Source organism: Chiloscyllium punctatum, chromosome 11, assembly GCF_047496795.1.
Source record: "Chiloscyllium punctatum isolate Juve2018m chromosome 11, sChiPun1.3, whole genome shotgun sequence".
Taxonomy (NCBI): domain Eukaryota; kingdom Metazoa; phylum Chordata; class Chondrichthyes; order Orectolobiformes; family Hemiscylliidae; genus Chiloscyllium; species Chiloscyllium punctatum.
Genome location: NC_092749.1, coordinates 92,832,530 through 92,851,103, shown reverse-complemented (window position 1 = coordinate 92,851,103; position 18,574 = coordinate 92,832,530). Strand labels below are relative to the sequence as shown.

The following is an 18,574-nucleotide window of genomic DNA, read 5'->3' as shown; positions in this document are numbered from 1 at the left end:
TAGCTGCGAAAACTTCAGCCTTATCTTTTGCACTAATGTGCTGGGCTCTTCCATCATTGAGGATGGAGATGGAGTGAGTTGTTTAATTGTCCATCACCATTCATGACTGGATGTGGCAAGACTGCAGAACTTAGATCTGATCCATTGGAACTGCTTAGCTCTGTCTATCACTTGCTGCTCATGCTGTTTGGCAGGCAAGTGGTCCTGTTTGGTGGCTTCACCAGGTTGGTGCCTCATCTTCAGATATGCCTGGTGCTGCTCCTGGCATGCCCTCCTGCACTCTCCATTGAACCAGGATGATCCACTAGCTTGATGGTAATGGTTGAGTGGGGATATGCCACGCCTAAGGTTACAGATTGTGCTGGAATACAATTCTACTGTCATTGATGGCCCACAATGCCTCATGGATGCCCAGTCGAGTTGCTAGATCTGTTAAAAGTCTGTCCCATTTTGCATGGTGATACAGTCAGTTCTTCTATAATGCAATGATTGGACTCTTGTGCAACCCTGCTCTACAGAAAAATCACGCTTAGAAACAGTGCTTAAATCGCATTATAGCCACCACAGTTTTAAAAGTTTGCACTTTCAAAACAGTGTCCGCAATTTATCAGTCGCATTACAGCGATGTCGCATTGATGAAATGCGTGTGATAGCAGAATGACTTGAAGTGTTACACAACACATTGGAGGATATTTTCAACATGAAGGCGGGACTTTGTCTCCACAAGGAATGTGTGATGGTCTATCTTACTGATACAGTCATAGATGCATCTGCAGCTGGCAGAATGATAAGGGATTAGATAATGATCGTATCTAACAAATAAGAAAGGAAAGAAACAGCAAGTCAGTGGCTGTGGGAGGCATTGATACTAATGAAAATGAGATAGAGAGTAACTTGTGAAACTTGGAGGAGAAAACAGCTGAATTAACAAATTATAGCTGCCCGCTATACCACAGAGCATGAAGGCACTAATTAAACTCTCAAAATCTAACAGCGGCATCAGACATGGGACAAATCAGAAGTTGAAGTTTAAGTGCTTTAAATTCACAAAGCTGAGAAATAGTAGTCACAGATTTTAGTTAAACATGTGTTGAGTAATTCTCAAGTGAAACAGAAGTTTACAATGGCATTGGAATATTCTAGAATGCGACTGATAGTTCATCAGAAAAGACAGAAGTATTGATACCAGGAGCAGTACTGGCAATTGTAGAAATATATCATGGAAAACACAAGTGTGTCCTTGATAGGTTTTCTAAAGAGATCACGAAAAGAGCAACTGAGTTAGAAACAGACCAAAGTGCGTATTTGTGTGCCTTGCAGCTAGATAAAGAAAATAAAGAGCGACAGAATTTGGTAAATTGGCTGCAAAGGAAAGTTATGGTAGGAAAACACTGCTATCGTACACAATAAAATGTGTCCAATAAGAAGAAAATAGCTATTTGATCCAACACAGGAACTGGGCTTGATTTGCAGACAGAAAATACCTTCCTGTGTTTAGCTAAAATCAAACAAACAGTCTCAGGCACAAAACCGAGTGAGACGGGTGAAAAGGAGGGAGGCCATCTTGAGTATTCACAGAAACACTATATCAAAGTAGAGAACTTTCAGTAGGACATCTATCTGCACTCTTTGCTTTGGTGGTGGTGGTAGTAATGGGAATGGCAGGAGCGGGGGGGTGGGGGGGGGGGGGGTGAGTGTTCTGGTAGGTGAAATCTAGGTGCTTCTCAACTCTTCGGCTGTGACTCAAAGTTAGGTTGAACAATTCAGAAACAGCAGATTAGTTGCAAGATCAAATTGAGATTCAGTTCTGAAGAGGATACATATTGTGAGAACTGTTGGTCAAAAGGGTTACAAGTGATAATCTCATTTGTCAATTTATTTTTTCTCTAACTTGCATAATCTCAATAGTTAGCTGATTTTTGCTGTGATACAGTTCTATGGCCAAATGGTTTTTAGTGCCTGCCATAAGTGAATATTGTCCAAGCATGGGCACCAGTGCTTGCTGACAGACTGTTAGATTAGTATTATCAACCTCACTTCTGTTCTCACCGAGGACAATTTCCAGGTTTTGGTTAGGACCACAATTTCCCCTTTCTAGTCTAAAAGCAATGATGGCAGTTCTAATGTCCCAAATGTTAATATCTGGCCAGCTGATTCAGCTAATTTAGCATTAACAATGATGGAATGCAGGGTCCTCCTATTTATACAGATCAGGTGTACAGCCTGCAGGGACTTGCAGATCGAGTTTTTGTTGGTGGAACCATGTTCAATTTCAATCATGTTTCAAAGAAATAACAAATTACCATCAACCAACAGAAGAAAATAGCTTTAATACCTGAGGGGAAGCTGCAGCAAATCGAATCCATCCATCGTCGAGACAGATGATGAACTGCCCTCTCTCAAGTTCCACACTGACCTGGCCACCCCCAAACAGCACTAGAGGGTATACAGAAACCATGCTGCAGTCTCTCAGGAAGACTCTGCTGGTTTTCACCTTCTCATGGTATACCAAATAAGGACTTTCAAAGTGCCGAACCTAGGATCCAAATATATTGGATGATTTAGTATCCATGTTTGTTGTACAGATCCACTGGAAATGCATTATTGCAAGTTATAAACATTGATCAGTATAGGCCTAAGATTCAATTTTAGTGGAGATTTTAATGGCATTGCAGTAGAAAAAAAACTTGTGTAACACTTTTTATGATTTCCTGACATTCAGAAGCACTTGACAGCTAATGAACTGTCATTGAATTGTAGTCACTACAATGTAATTGTAGGAAACATGGTAGCCAATTTGTACACAGAAAAGCTTCAAAAACAGCAATAAGATTTCTTTATTCTGAGACATGAGGCCCCTTGGTGTGAAGTCTCAACCAAAAGATAGCAACTCCAACAAAGAAGACTTACCTCTAGCACTAGACTAGGAATGCCAATGTCTCTGCAGTGAGGGTTGAACCCACAACTTTCTGACATTGAGGCACGTTTGTTACTACTAAGCTGCAGCTGACACCTGAAGCACCAATGTTACAGAGGTTTTGGGAAATATATTCAATGCCACGACTCAGCTAAGTGCCCAATTTAAGTTAATCTACCTCAGTGAAGCAATGACGTTATGAATACTCTGAAGGCAAACTTCTGTTCAAGAAGAAAGTGTTATCTTCTGTCACCAAAGCAAAATACTGCAGAAGTTGGAGATCAGAAATAAAAGAAAGTACTGGAAAAACTCAGCAAGTCTGGCAGCATCTGTAAAGAGAAAAAGAGTGAGGTTTTCAAGTTCAATTACTCTTCTTTGGAATGGAGGAACTGAAGAGGAGTAATTGAACTCAAAAAATGTTAACTCTTTTCCACATATGTTGCCAGACCTACTGAGATTTTCTCCCCCCTGTAAAGACACTTTAATTGTTCTAGTCTGTGCAGTTGTAAACAAAAAAAGGAAAACAAACTGGTTAGAAATTTAGGTGTAGATATCTCCAGTTTATTGCTGGTTGTGGAGAGATCCACCATAATGTCAAGCATTTATTTTAAAGAAAATCCTTTTAAGATCGATGTACCCAAATTTACTATATAAAGCAAGGCTATTTGGCTCATTAATTATGTGTGAAAGAGAACTTATTTAGCTCCATTCCAAAGTGCTTTTTAAAAATGCTTTTAATTTTTTCTTCTTTGATGTATTTTCTGTTTTTCTGTTTCTCCATTACTATTTCTACTAGGATTTTTGTAATGTCCTTTTAGTCAACAATATTTCTCCTACGTGCCTTGCACCCCCCCCCCCCTCTTTTTTTTGGTAAACTTGTCCCCCTTGTCCATAAGGAGGAATAAATGGACTTTCTGAAGACTTTTGATCGAGTGTAACAGAAGAGGTTAGTAAATAAAATTTAAAGCACATCAGATTGGGGTAATATACTAGCATGTACTAAACCAACTGGCAAAAAGTAGACATTAAGAATAAATGAGTCATTGTCAGTTTGGCAGGCTGTCACCAGTGCGGCCTCATCTCGAATTTAGATGTAGAGACCAATTGAAAAGATATAAATAGGTTAGTTCCTTGGATTGGGGACTTACTTTACGTGGAAAGGTTGGACATAGTTGACTTGTATGCACTGAAGTTTAGATGAGTAATAAGCATTTTGAATAAAACATTCAAGATTCTGAGGCATCTTGACAGACTAGAGGTAGACAGGGTGTTTACTCTTATGGGAAGAATCTACGACTAGGGGGCAGTGTTTAAGAATCATAGGTCACTCATTGAAAACAGATGTTGTGAATTTTGTTTCTCTCAGAGGATCATGCGTCTTAGGAACTTTCTTCCTGCAAAGTGATGGAAGCAGGGTCCTTGAACATTTTTAAGGTATAGATTTGTGTTTAGCAAGGTGGTGAAAGATCATCAGGGGCACGAATGAATGCAGATTTGAGGCTAAAATCAGATTAGCTGTTACCTTATTAAATGTGGAGCAGGGTAGAGGGACATTATAAAAATGCTCCTAAACTCTGGAAATTGCTCCTTAAATCTCAATTTTTTTAATGTCCTCTTTAATGATGCTCTATGAAAACTTACCTCTTTAACCAAGTCACTTTGACTTAGTCACTTGGGCCTACAATGTCCTTATGTGGCTTGGTTTGGCCTGAATACACTCTAGTTAAGTGCCTGAGAACGTTTTACTACATTTAAAATGTATTATAAAAACATGAATTATCGTTGATACGTTGTCTTGGTTTTGATGATGTTTAAGGTCAAATGCAAAAGCTGGTCAAGGCTGAAGAATTACCGAATGTATCAGAAATATTGAGAGCTAACAGTTTGGATTTAGTTAGTATCCCTCTCATCAAATTCAGGAGCTGGCTTCAATCAAGAGGCTAGTGGTTACCATGCACTTTTGGATTTAAGTATTTCCAATGCAAAAAGCAATATGCATGGATAAGTGTGACTGAGGGTCACAGTGTGAAACCCTTTAGATGTTACCCAGCCCATTCAATTTTTACTTCAGTTGTGAAGTGTGAACTAAGCAAAGTACACCTCGGAAACAAATGCTTTGAGCTCACTTCTGGGCACATTGTACAGCAGTCTGAACTCAACAGACTAAATATTATGGTTTAAGTTTTCACTTTCAGAATATTGTGAAATGAATAATAACTTACAAGAGATTAGGGGAATGTAAAAGATTCCACATTAATAGGTATAAGGACAGGTGGGAAGTTCTTCCCAGTGTCTGACAAATATTTATCCCTCAGAGCAGCATCACAAAATCAGATTATACAGTCAGTGCTGTTTGTGACATAACTACAGTAGACACAACTTGGCTGTCATTTTCCCTACATTGCAACAGTAACTACAATTTAAAAATATCTTATTGTCTTTTAACTGTCTTGTGGATTTGAAAGGTACTTTATAGTAAAGTTTTTTGTTTATCTATCCAGCAGATGATCACATTTTAGAAATGCATCATATGCTTTGATAAATCACTTTGAAGTTCAATAAGTATTATTTGACTCATTGCTAGGAAACAAAAGTGAAGCTGCAACATCTTGTCCTGGTAACAGAACAGGAGTCTGTTTAACTTCATAAAATACTCTTAATACTGACATAGAGCATTGTAGTAATTAGTTGTACCTAATCATTTAGTGGAGACTAGACAATTTGGGATTGTTGTCTTTAGAGACGGTTAAGGAGATTTAAAGGTATTTAAAATTCTGGGCAGTTTTGTGAAGATAAATAAGGAGAAATTGATTCTAGTGGGTAACCAAAAGGGGACAAATTTTAGATAATGGGCAAAAGAACCAAAGGGGAGTTGAAGATACTTATATTTTTAAAATACTAACAGCTATGACTGGAAATGAACTGCCTTGAAAGTGGTAGAAGCAAATCCAATTTGCAAAAGGGAGTTGGATACATATTCAGGACCATTGGAAATATCTTTCAAAGTGTCATCACAGGCATGATGGGATCAATAGCCTCTGCTGTGCTGTAAGATTTTAAGATTAAATTTATTAGAGTTTTAAATAATGCGAATGTTCATTTGGCCAATGTCAAATTGCTCAGATAGTTAATGAAGCAGTTAATAAACAGTCTCAAACGATCACAGGAGTGTTAGGGCACAGAAGGACAATACTTGGCCCATTGTATCTACGTTTGACTTCAAATGAGCATTATTAGCCCTTGCCAATATGCTGCATTTTCCCTATAGGACAACAAGTTTTCAACAGAAGATTTTCAGATCCTTTTTTATGCCCTGTGGACTGATCTGCTCTTGATGGCTTTCATACAACCTTTCACTGGGAAATATCCATACACACTGACCTGATAGTTCACCGAAGAAGGATGGATATGGACATTTCCATCATTCTTTGTGATGAAGTGCAGCTCTTCTGGTTTTGGTAGTACTTTCACTGTACCAGACATAGTCTTTGCGTACTTACTCTGAGGAGAGGTCACCTAAATGCAATAAAAACAAAGCCTTCAGGTTGATCTGTATTATTGATGCATATTGCAACCTTTCTCCAATGCTCAGAGACACTGGATTCTGATGGAGAACAGTTCTAGGAGGCTTTAGATTCTCATAACAACCTTGAAATCTTAAATACTCACACATCCTCATGTCAATTGACATGCCTTCTTCTTTTAGTTCTTGTCAAGAAAGCAAGGTTTTATAATGGCTATATTTTAAATTGTCTGTTTTCATTCAAAGTAAAAATAGAACATGCCACCTCTGGCTTAGTACTGGACAGAACAACCAAATGTAACCTGGCTGTTATGGGAATAGGGGGCCTTAGAAGGTGCTATTAAAATTCATATGCTATCGGAGACCAGATAACAAATGGGACAAGGGTGGGAGGGATACAGTGAGTGGGGAAGAAGGACCGAGCACATGTAAATGGGGCGAGGTGGGTAGAAGGACAGAGAGCGCGAGAGAGCAAGTGAGCGATGGAGAGCAAGCGAGCAAAAGCAGAGGGAGAGAGGGTCAGTGAGGGAGAGAGAGGGGATTGGGTGAGAGAGAGACAGAAAGAGAGAGGAGGGGACATAATGTTGTGGTAGGGAAAACGGAGAGACAGAAGGGAGGGGAGGCTGTGTTTTGGAGTGGAGAATAAGGCAAATGCAAGAGAGTGAGTGTGGAGAGAGGATCGAGCTGGGTGGGGGAAGAGTGTGCAGTAGAAGGAAGCATGTGTGGGGTTAGGGAGAATATGGGGTCAGGGAGGGTAAGTGTAGGGTAGGGGATTGAGCATGTGGGAGTTAGGGGAGTGGGAGCACAGGTAAAGAGAGAGGTGAGCCAGCACAGAATTAGTGGTGGGGAGTGGGGTATCACAGGAGGGGAGATATGGTGACAAAATCTGGTGTTGAAATGAAGTAAGCTCACATGAAACAAACACCAATACAGATCAGCTAACCAAATAAACATTTAAACACAACATGTAACCATCAGGCTATAGGATAGATATCTGCATTTGCAATTTGTTACATGGCAATTTTGTCCTTCCAATTACAAAGTACTGCAGAACATAGGACAGACACTTTTCCTTCAGGGAGTGATAAAAACAAAACCAGTCATTGTCAGTGTGCATTGCACACCTCCCAGAGATCAACTATAGAATAGCAAGGGTTTGGAGGTCACACAAACTTCTCAAACTTGACAAGAGAAGATAATTTTTGTGAAGGTTGACATGAATTAGAAGCAAGGAGCTATAAATTATAACATAAAAAATGACAAATTACCATTTCAGATTACCAGTTTGCAATGAAGTGGAAGAGAAAACAAATTTTACATTTCTAGGTGTCAACGTGTGTTCTGGTCAGTTCCTGTACAACTGACAGTTTGATTGTATGTTTCGGGCACCTAACCTCTGCTGAGTTTTATATGCGCTGCAAGTTGAGAGACTCCTATGAAAGGCCATGTGCTCCATTCATCTGAATGGTTGATCTGTACCTCAAATGCATTTACCCAATTGTACTTCATATCTCAATATTATTACCCAACAACAATTGTCAAAATCCTATACATAACAATTGAATTAAGGGATTTAGTTAATCAAACTATCCCATAATTCAATATCACTGGCGCTGACTGGTCTCTAAAATTTTTCCTTGGATCAGCAATCTTTACTTAATATGGTTACCTTTAAAAATCTATCAATCTTGGCTCTGAGAATTTCAGCTGATGTAATCTTAGCAGCTGTATGAGAAAGACTGTTTCAGGATTTCCTGCACACTCTATGTCCACACATGAACCCTGAACAGCCTGGCTCAAAGTTTAAGGTTATGCCCCCTTGCTCTTGCTTGGCTCATCACAAGGTAATAGTGTCAGCAATCAAATCTTTTATAATTTCAAACATCTCAATCTCCTAAATTCAAAGTAAAACAACCCAGGTTTAAACTATCCTCATAATTTAACTGTATAACACTGGTATTATTCTGGTGAATCTTCTCTACATCTTTCCCAAGGTGCAGAATGCACAGCTTAATGCAGTTCTCCAGATGGGGTTTAACCAATAATCTGTACAACCAAATGGTCCTTTGGTTTCTTTTATTCTTAAAATAACAGCCAACATTTTTCATCGTTTTTCACTGGATATTTTTAATAATGTTTTAATAATGTTTACTTGAACTTCCAGTCTCTTTGCTCCTCTACAGTCCCTAGAGCTCACCTTTACAAATATCTTTAAGGAACACCACTCTCAAGCTTCTGGTTTCTCTCCTCAGATGCTGCCATACCTGCTGAGCTTTTCCAGCCATTTCTGTTTATGACTCCCAAGTCAAGTTTTGATTCTTGTTAACTTCCATTCTTCACATTATTCAGATAAAATTAGTAACGACTATGATTTTTCAAAAATTCTTGTACACATGAAATCCCACTCATTATTCATTAGCTCCTGGAAGGATTTCTCTGCTTAGGCCTATCCTGTGGATTTAGAAATCAGAGGGTACAGCAGCTTTTCTCAACACAGATTTTTTTAAAAATTCTGAAAACTGGGTAAGTTGAAGTGTTACCATCCTTTTAAACAGAAGACACCCAGGTGCCATGAGTGAATAAAGCCGAGCTCTTTTTCCCAACCCATAATACCTCACACCTGAAAAAAAATTCAATGTTATCTAATTAGGCCAGAGTCAAAGCACAAGTGAAATTCAAAGAGTTTTGAACTGACCTGGACAACATTTGGGTAGAGGGCAGCACACAACATTGCTGAAATTAACTTCATGTTTTCTGCATTGGAGTTTGCCTAAAATAAAAAAGGGCAAAATCACACATTAGAGCTAGATGACTAAAAACAACTAGGAGCTTTAAAAAAAAATTCATTTACTTTAATCATTAAAATCCAATTTATAGTCTATAATTAGTCATCCCGTGCACTGGAAAACAGTACAAATCTTACCATTTCTTTCCTCTTATCCCTTTGCTATCACCATGACAATTCTTGTTTTCATTTGATTTCTCAGATAACACTCAGTATCTGGGCCACATGACTTTTATTGGGTGAACCTGCTCAATATGGGATAACTATTTCAAGCAGAACTCAGCTGGAAGTGTTCAGTAGGATTAAGTTAATCTTTTTGAGACAAAAAAAATTGTAGATGCTGGAATCCAGAGTAGACAAGCAGCTCTCAGCCTCTTGCTTGTCTACACTGGATTCTAGCATCTGCAGTTTTTTGTCTCTGAGTTTGTGAAGTCTCTTCAAAGAATGCCCACTTTGAAGATGTTCTCTGCCTCCCTCGGACCCAGTCCTGAAGCAGGGTTAAACCTGAAACATTGACTTCTCCATTGCCTGATGCTGCCTGGCATGCTGTGTTCTTCCAGCCTCCTGCTTCAGTTAATCTTTTCCCATCCATTATCATTCCTTACCTAGGGTCCATTGTTACAGTCCTGGAGTGAAGTGTAGAATGTGCTTGTGAACTTCCTCTGCAGTGCTGCAAACCAGTTTGTCATCTACCAAATCATGAGCAGGAGGGTGGGAAGGGATGACAACAGCAGCTGGACCTATTTTTTTTTTAAACCATCCATTGGATGTGGGTGGTGCTGGCAGTCCAGCATTTATTGCCCATCCCTAAGTTGCCTTTGAGAAGGTGGCGATGGACTGCCTTTTTAAACCACTGCAGTTCATGTGCTGTAGGTAGACTGCAATGCTGTTATGGAGGAAATTACAGGATTTTGACCCAGCAACCTTTAAGGAAAAGCAATGAATTTTCAGACAAGATGTGAGAGACTTGCAGAGTCACTTGCAGGTGATAGCATTCCTATTTATCTGCTGCCCTTGTACTTCTAGATAGAAATGATTATAGATTAGATGGTGAAGAAGATGAAGTTGCATGGGATCCATGGTTATTTGGCAAGTTAAATATAGAATTGGCTTGGTCATAGAGGACAGAGGGTAGTATGAGGGGTGTTCCTCTGAGTAGAATATGCTGTCAGAAGCAATAGAGGCAGATATGTTAGCAACATTTCAGGAGGCTTTTGACAGACATGAACTGACAGGGAATAAAAGGACATTGACTACATGGATTAGCTTAGTTCAGCACGGGCGAGAGACAGCACAAGACAGCGAGTGATACAACATAACAACGCACAAAAGAGCAGGTGGGTGCATGAGTGGGCACAGCCACACATTCTCCCAATCTGATTTTGTGCAGATTGATGCGGACAATGCCAACTTACACTTGGTAGCATATGCTCTCTTAACTCAATAAGTCACTGAGCTCAATTTCCTTATCATCTTCCACATTAATGCCTGCAAAGGAATTTCAAGTTAGCAATATCACAGAAGTGTCTTTTCAAGACATGCGTTATAAAGCACCAAGCAGCCAGTCATTTACCCTGATAGGACAACTGGAGCAACAGTGGGTCCTTCAATTTTCTGACACTATTTCATCATTCACTTCGACTTATTCCATTTAAACAGTCTTTTGTCCCAGGTGGCTTGATCTCCCTTCCCAATAAAACGCTAATCAATTTCAGTTGGGATTTTTTCGATTAATCTAACCTCTACAGCTTTTCCAACGGACAAAGCTGCAGATATTCACTACCTCTTGTGTAAAGAAGTACTTCCTGATATCATCTCTGAATGGCGTACCTCAAATATTAAAGTTATGCATCATATCACAATTTGCATTATGCCAGTAATCAAAAAAGCATGTCAAAGAAACTGCATCTCTTTCACCTCTTGGCCAGTGGCCTCAATAATTCCATCCCCTCCTCGTGATGACATCTTTTCAATGTATCTGGCTCTTAGTCCTTCCCTCACAAAACCAATGTCAGATAGCAGCTCGGCAAATTGTCTCTTCATGCTTGAAATCTCCTACAATGTGGAGAAACACAATTTTTTAAAAAACTCACTACGATTTGATGCATTCAGTGAATTCGTAATGTTAGAACAGCTAGGAGGCACCTACCTGTAGTATTCTTCCAGATAAGAAGTTTTCTCGGCAGTACTTGTATCCTGCTTGTGGGCTGACCTTTAGGGCAACACTCCATCCCTAGATGGATAACTTGAATTAGAATAACATTTATACCTCTTAAATGAAATTATACACAACATTCACACCGGGTAATAATCACTTCCAACATGGAAAAGAACAGTGACCAGCCTGGACATTGTATTGTCATTGCCAAAACCCCACCATCAGCATCCTGGGGGTCACGAGAGACTGACTTGAACCAACTGTATTAACAACAGGAGCAGGACAGAGTTTGGAGGCTCAAATCCTGGTGCATCTATCACTATAATCTTTCGGTCATGAAAAGATCAAGAAGCAGAAACAGAGATTTAAGGTAATTAGCTAAAAAGTAACGGTGATGTTAGGAAAAGGATTTTCACACAGCGGAAAGCTTGGATCCAGAATGCATTGCCAGCAGGCAGGGTGGCAGTAAGTTCAGTGATGGCATTCAAATGAGAAATAGATTGTTACCTAAAAGGAAAAATGTGAGGGATTACGGGGACAAGGTGGAGGAAATGGCATTAGACGGCTGTAACAATTCTGAGACAGGTGCTCTCACAAAAACAACCAATCAGCTCATAGCATCCATTTGTTTGGCATATCTGCCACTGGACAAAACACTGCCATAAGCACATTAGGATTGTTGTATTTGTATTTTGCAAGATGTATAGCAGCAACTCACTCAATCAACTGCAAACCTTCGCCATTGGAATGGGTATCAGAAACAAAATCAGGGCTAGATCAACAGGAAAGTTGAAGCTCTGTTTGAACACTAACTAGAGGGCTGCATCCAGTTTTGGTCACAACATTTTAGGAAGGATGTGAGGGTGTTTGAAAAGCTGCAGAGAAGATTTCTCAGAATGGTTCCATGGATGGGTGTTCTTGGTTACAAGGCTGAGTTAGAACCATTCTCCCTGGAGCTAGGGGATTAAGGGGAGATTTGATAGAAGAGTATGACACGTTTGGATAAGGTAGACAAGGAAAAAGTATTCCCACTGGCCTACAGTACGAGGGCTAAGGGGCAGATTTAAGATTTTGGGCCAGAGATGCAGAAGGATGTGAGAAAAATAAACCTTTTACACAGTAAGTGGTATTTAACTGACACACTGCCCATATAAACAGTGAGTAGGGAAATAATCAGTTATTTCAAAAGAAAATTGGATGTTTACTCGAAGGATATAAATCTGCAAGGTTATGGGAATTGAACGAGGAATTACTTGGAGGAGAGCCAGCATGGCCTCCATCTGTCCTATCAATAACTCTTTAAGACCATAATTTTCATTCTTTCCTCTAAATCACGTAACAATTTGAAGTGAACATATATCTTGTTTCACCATTGTTGGGTACAAATTCTAGAAATTACTGACTAAAACCATTTATGACAGCACCATCAGCTCACTGGTTCCCACTTAGTTCACAAACTTGATTGGATAGGGCTTACTATGCAGGAAACTGTCTGTATCAAATACATCAATGTTTTACATTACAATAGCAGTCTGCACAAAATAAATAAAGTCAACATTGAACATAGGAGATCACTGGCATCCCAAAGCAGAGACAGGGTGTGAACTCAATTTCATTGAGATAAACAGAAAACAGACCCTTCAGTCCAACTCATACATACTTACCAGATAACCTAAAGTGACCGAGTCCCATTTGCCAACGGCTAACCCATTTCCCTCCAAATCTTTTCTGTTCACGTACCCATCCAGATGTCTTTTAAATGCTGTAATTGTACTAGCATCTAGCACTTCCTTTAGCAGCTCATTCCATACACGCATCAACTTCTCAGTGAGAAAGTTGCTCCTTAGGTTACCTTTTAAATCTTTCCAGTCACCTTAAATTAGTGCCCTCTAGTTTTGGACTGCCCTATCCTGGGGAAAAAAAACCTTGGCTATTCATCCTATCCTTGCTCTTCATGATTTTATAAACCTCTAAGGTTACCACTCAGGATCTGACACTCCAGGGAAAAACACCCCAGCCCATTCAGCCTCTCTCTGTAGCTCAAATTTTCTAATCCCAGCAACATCTTGTAAATCTTTTCTGAAACCTTTAAATTTAACAACGTCCTTTTATAGCAGGGAGACCAGAATTGAATGGAGTATTCTAAAAGTTGACTCACCAAAGTCCTGTACAATTGCAACGTGACTTCCCAACTCCTTTAGTCAATGATCTGACTAATAAAGGCAAGCGTGTCCAACATCTTTGTCACTATTATGGCTAACTGCAATTCCACTTTCAAGGAACTATGAACCTGAACCCCTAGTTCCTTTGTTCAGCAGCCCTTCCCAGGGCCATACCATTTACTGTATAAGTCTTGCCCTGGTTTGCCTTACCAGAATGCAACACCTCACATTTATCTAAATTCAACTCCATCTGCCATTCCTCTGATCAAGGTCCCACTGTATTCGGAAACAACCTTCGTCACTATCCGAAACCACCAATTTCTGGTGTCATCTGCAAATTTACTAACCACTCCTCCTATATTCACATCCAAATTATTTATATAAATGATGAAAAGCAGTGGACCCAGCTTCAAACTTTGCAGCACACTGCTGGTGACAGACTGCTAGTTTGGAAAGTAAGCCTCTATCAGCACCCTCTGTCTCCTACCTTGAAGTGAATTTTGTATCCAACTGGCTGGCTGCCCCTGGATTACATGTGATCTACCCTGTTAACCAGTCTACCATGTGGAACCTCATCAAATGCCTTGTGTCAGTCCATATAGACAATGTCCACCATTCTGCCTTCATCAATCTTCTTTGTCACTTCTTCAAAAAACTCAAGTCAGTGAGACATGATTTCTCACACACAAAGCCATGTTGACTATCCCTAATCAATCCTTGCCTTATCAAATGCATGGAAATCCTGTCCCTCAGAAGCTCTTCCAACAACTCACCAAACACTGATGTCAGGCTCACCGGTCTATAGTCCCCTGGCTTTTCCTTACAGTCCTTCTTAAATAATGGCACCATGCTAGCCAACCTTTAGCCTTCTGGCACATCATCCATGGCCATCGATGATACAAATATCTCAGCGAGGGGCCCAGCAATCACTTATCTGGCTTCCCACAAAGTTCTAGGATATACCTGAACAGTTCCAGGGAATTATCCATTTTTATGCGTTTTAAGATGCCCGAACCTCCTCTTCTGTAATATGGACTCTTTTAAATATATTCCTATTTATTTCCCTAAGTTGTCTAGCATTTATATCCTTCTTCACAGTAAATGTAGGAGAATTCCAATTCTTTGAGTTTTACATGGAAGTTCAGGGGCAAGTGCACGTATCCAAACAGGTACAGTAACAATCAGCACACTTACTCCACTGTCAAGAAAACGTTATTAACACTGCTTCTATTATTTTGACTACATGGAGGAGTTTCTTTAAAACACAGAGTCCTAATTATTATTCAAGAGAGAGAACAAGCCAGGGTGGTTTACTGTGAGTGAAGATCTAAAATTTGAATTTAGGCTGTAGTCAGGAGCAACAAGTATCTGTAGATTTATTATTAACCACAAAATGGCTTTTCAATTTAAAACAACACAACAAAATAGCTGCAAGTAATGATTTGACACTGTGAACTTGAACTGATGCTTTGTTAAGTTGGTTGTATTTAGAGATGAGAAAACAATGAATTTTTCATAATATGAATCATAAGACAATGATTTGGTATTTGAACTAATCTTGAACTGCTTGCATGGGATGGTGCTCTATGTAAATTAAGAATCCTTTCCCGAGGAATATCATTGGATTAACCTGCTGTAAATCATGTCACCTTATTATGTGTGATTGGTCTTTTCTTGTAATTAAGGCTGTACTCTCAAAAATTATATAATGTGTAATTTTCAAATGTAATTGCGCCATTTTTCCACAGAACACAGAAGCTTTTAACCTCAGTGTTGCTGGACAAATTTGCGTCAAGCTGCCTTCATTTATTAAACTGGTAACCTTGCTTTAAACAGACCATACTCCTAGTGATTCTTTTGACCGATCCAGAGACCGAGAGGCCCTGCAAGGGGGTCGAGATCTTCATGAGGAGTGTGGGGAAGATCTGGCAGCTCCAAAAGGTTGTGAATGAAAGACTGTTTATTGTTGACATTGAAAAGTTATGGAAGTATTAAAAGTTAACCAAGATGATGATGTAACAAGAATATGTGCAGCAAGAGTGCCCAATGAGCAAGTCCTCAGAGTCACAAATCTGTCAGCATCCTTTAGGTACCATCTTTGGACCTCTGCAATGATCTGAGCATTGTATGGAAAGCTATCAGAAATAAAGCCACCTTCTTAAGGACAATTGCTGAATCAAAGACTTGCCTAGCTAGCAAAATCCATATCCCATAGAAGCATAAACAAAAATACCTTTGAGAAATTCACTGTTGCTAAAAAAAAATGCACAAATCATTTTAATATTTTAGAGGTTCAGTTCTTCAAAAACAACATTACTTAATATATTATCCATCTGCCTCAAAAGCTTCAAAAAGCAGCTGTAAAATTAGCTGAACTTTACTGCACTACAGCTGCAGAGATATTTAAATCATGCATTCAAAGATAAAATGGGATCTGTTAAAATTATACCTTGGAACACATGCAACTACATTCAGAAAAGGATGTACGAAAGGATGCTACTGTAAATCAACAGGATTATACACAAAGCAAGAATGAGATGGGGTGAGTGACAAAGGATTGGAAATATTCGAGGGAGAAAGTCAAATTAACAGCACAGAACTTGTTAAAGTTGACGGTCAATGTTCATAGCAACAACTCAGCCCCCGAATTGTTTACATTACATCCCTAGGAAACTGAGACACTGTTTACAAGTCTTGAATGCAGTCAACCTGCACGAGAATGACATTAAACAGAATGTAGCATACAAAATCATTTGCCCCACAGGCCAGTGCTGGTCTTTCAGCTTTCCATGAACCTCCTCCCAAATCAATCAATCAATCAACACACATCATCCATTTCTCCCATAACTACATTGATTTTTTATGGACTGGCAATTCCACTCCCCATCCTATCATCATCAAACCATTCAGAAGATTTCATTCAGTCAATCATTTCTGCATCAGCACTATAGAAAAACCAATTATTCTCACTATCCATTTCTTTCCTCATGGCTCTGCAAATATTCCCTTACAAGTATGCATATAGTTCTCTTCTGACAGTAAGTGGGACATGGTGAACAAAAGACCAAATTCTTAGTCATATGGAGAGAGAAAGCCTGTGGCCAGTTATCACAGGCTGTCCAGCTGAATGGTTTAGATGTACCAGAGACAGCACAGCAAATACAAAAGAAAAAAACTCAATGGCTTTCAGCGGCCTTCAAATCTCTGCTCTTTATTCTTCATCCTGATAAATACAATCACAGATTTATAAATAAAAACTGTCTTTGGTAGGAATTAGCAATGCAGAAACAATACAGCAGGAGTGAGGTACAGGCTGCAGTTTTACCTTGTAGGCCTGGAGAAAAGCAAGGAAGTCACTATGAGCCACAGCAAATTCCAACTTCTTTACTCTGGCTTCTTCCTTCTTATCCCACGGAGAAACCTTTCAACGGCACAAACCATTCAATTTAGAAGCATCGATTAACTGTTTTTCATTAAACCTCTTAAAATCTGCAAATATCATTGTTTTATTCTCCTAATTTTGTTTGAGGTTTGACACCTTACTTACTGCAAAAGATTAGGTTACATATTAGATTAGATTACTTATTTACAGTGTGGAAACAGGCCCTTCGGCCCAATAAGTCCACACTTACCCTCCGAAGAGCAACCCACCCAGACCCATTCACCCCTTCACCTAACACTACAGGCAATTTAAGCATGGCCAATTCACCTAATCTACACATTTTTGGACTGTGGGAGGAAACCGGAGCACCTGGAGGAAACCTACGCAGACACGGGGAGAATGTGCAAACTCCACAAAGACAGTTGCCTGAGGTGGGAATTGAACCCGGGTCTCTGGCGCTGTGAGGTAACAGTGCTAACCATTGTGCCACCCATAGGAAAACTAAAAATCGTGAAAACAATTCTGAGTTATATCTACATGTTCTCATTTTCACATCTCTTTGTACAGATTGTGTCTGTTCCAATTAGGTATCAGCCTAGATAAAAACCAAAAGAACTGCAGATGCTGTAAACCAGAGACCAAAAAATAAACTGCTGGAAAAGCTCAGCAGGTCTGGCAGCGTCTATGGAGAGAAATTAGAGTTAATGTTTTGGGTTATTCTGAGGAAGGGTCACTCATCCCGAAACGTTAACTCTGATTTCTCTCCATAGATGCTGACAGACCTGCTGAGCTTTTCCAGTAATTTCTATTTTTGTCACAGGTATCAACCTCTGTGCAATGGTAATGTATTCATCTCTCTGTCAGGTGGTTGTGTTCAAGATCCACATAAAAGAGAATATTTAATCTTTGACTAAAAAAGTTGATAATATGGCTGTTATCAGATTATTGTTTGTGCAATCTTGCTGTGAATAAATTGGCTGCCAACTGCCTATAGGACTTCAGTGACTACACTTCAAAAGTACTTAGGTTGGCTGTAAAAGTCTTGGTATCCTGAGGTATTATAAGGCACTACATTCTTGTTTTCACAAAAAATAGTTTATCCATTTTACCAGGTTTATAATCATGAATCAGTTACTTTACAACACGTAGGATCAAGTAGAACTGATATCTTAAACTATAAAGTACAACTATACATCAAACCGTTTCAATAAAAGTTATTGCTTAACTGTACTTTTTTTGTGCTGGCTTCAATCTGAAGGATTAATTTTACTTACAAAGGGGGATTTAAAGGCTAAGCTGGCTGCAATGGTAAGTGCAGGATCAAGGCAACGGAAGATGGCACCAAATAACATTAGTTTTCCAATGCGGACATCCACTGGTAAAAAGGCCAAGTGATACCCCAAGGGAGTAAGCTTTTCATCTGGTGTGAGGGCCCCAAGATCCTGCAGCCGATTCTTAGCTGCTTTCAACCCTTCTTCCATGGGCAGTTCGACCAGACGAGAAAGAACAGACTCCAAGTCATGATCTGCAAAAATGTCCAGAACTTTGATCCTAAACAAAGAAAAAAAGAATTAAAACACTGACATTCTTCTTTCATTCTCCATAATCAATGATATGTAATATTATCCAAAGCATCACCTGCAAAGC

The 18,574-nt window shown here is 39.4% G+C and overlaps 1 protein-coding gene across 6 annotated transcripts in view; it reads right to left on the bottom strand.

Annotated features, from left to right (window-relative positions):
- dhx57 (DEAH (Asp-Glu-Ala-Asp/His) box polypeptide 57) overlaps window positions 1-18,574 on the bottom strand; it is a 117,753-nt gene that overhangs the window by 7,554 nt on the left and 91,625 nt on the right. For all 6 annotated transcript variants that reach the window (XM_072581269.1, XM_072581274.1, XM_072581271.1 and 3 more), the window contains exons 17-23: window positions 18,202-18,478; window positions 16,871-16,966; window positions 11,375-11,458; window positions 11,143-11,280; window positions 9,136-9,210; window positions 6,299-6,433; window positions 2,336-2,536 (exon numbers count right to left, since the gene is read on the bottom strand). In XM_072581269.1, coding sequence (XP_072437370.1) covers window positions 2,336-2,536; window positions 6,299-6,433; window positions 9,136-9,210; window positions 11,143-11,280; window positions 11,375-11,458; window positions 16,871-16,966; window positions 18,202-18,478 — 1,006 coding nt within the window. The remainder of the gene's footprint in view (window positions 1-2,335; window positions 2,537-6,298; window positions 6,434-9,135; window positions 9,211-11,142; window positions 11,281-11,374; window positions 11,459-16,870; window positions 16,967-18,201; window positions 18,479-18,574) is intronic.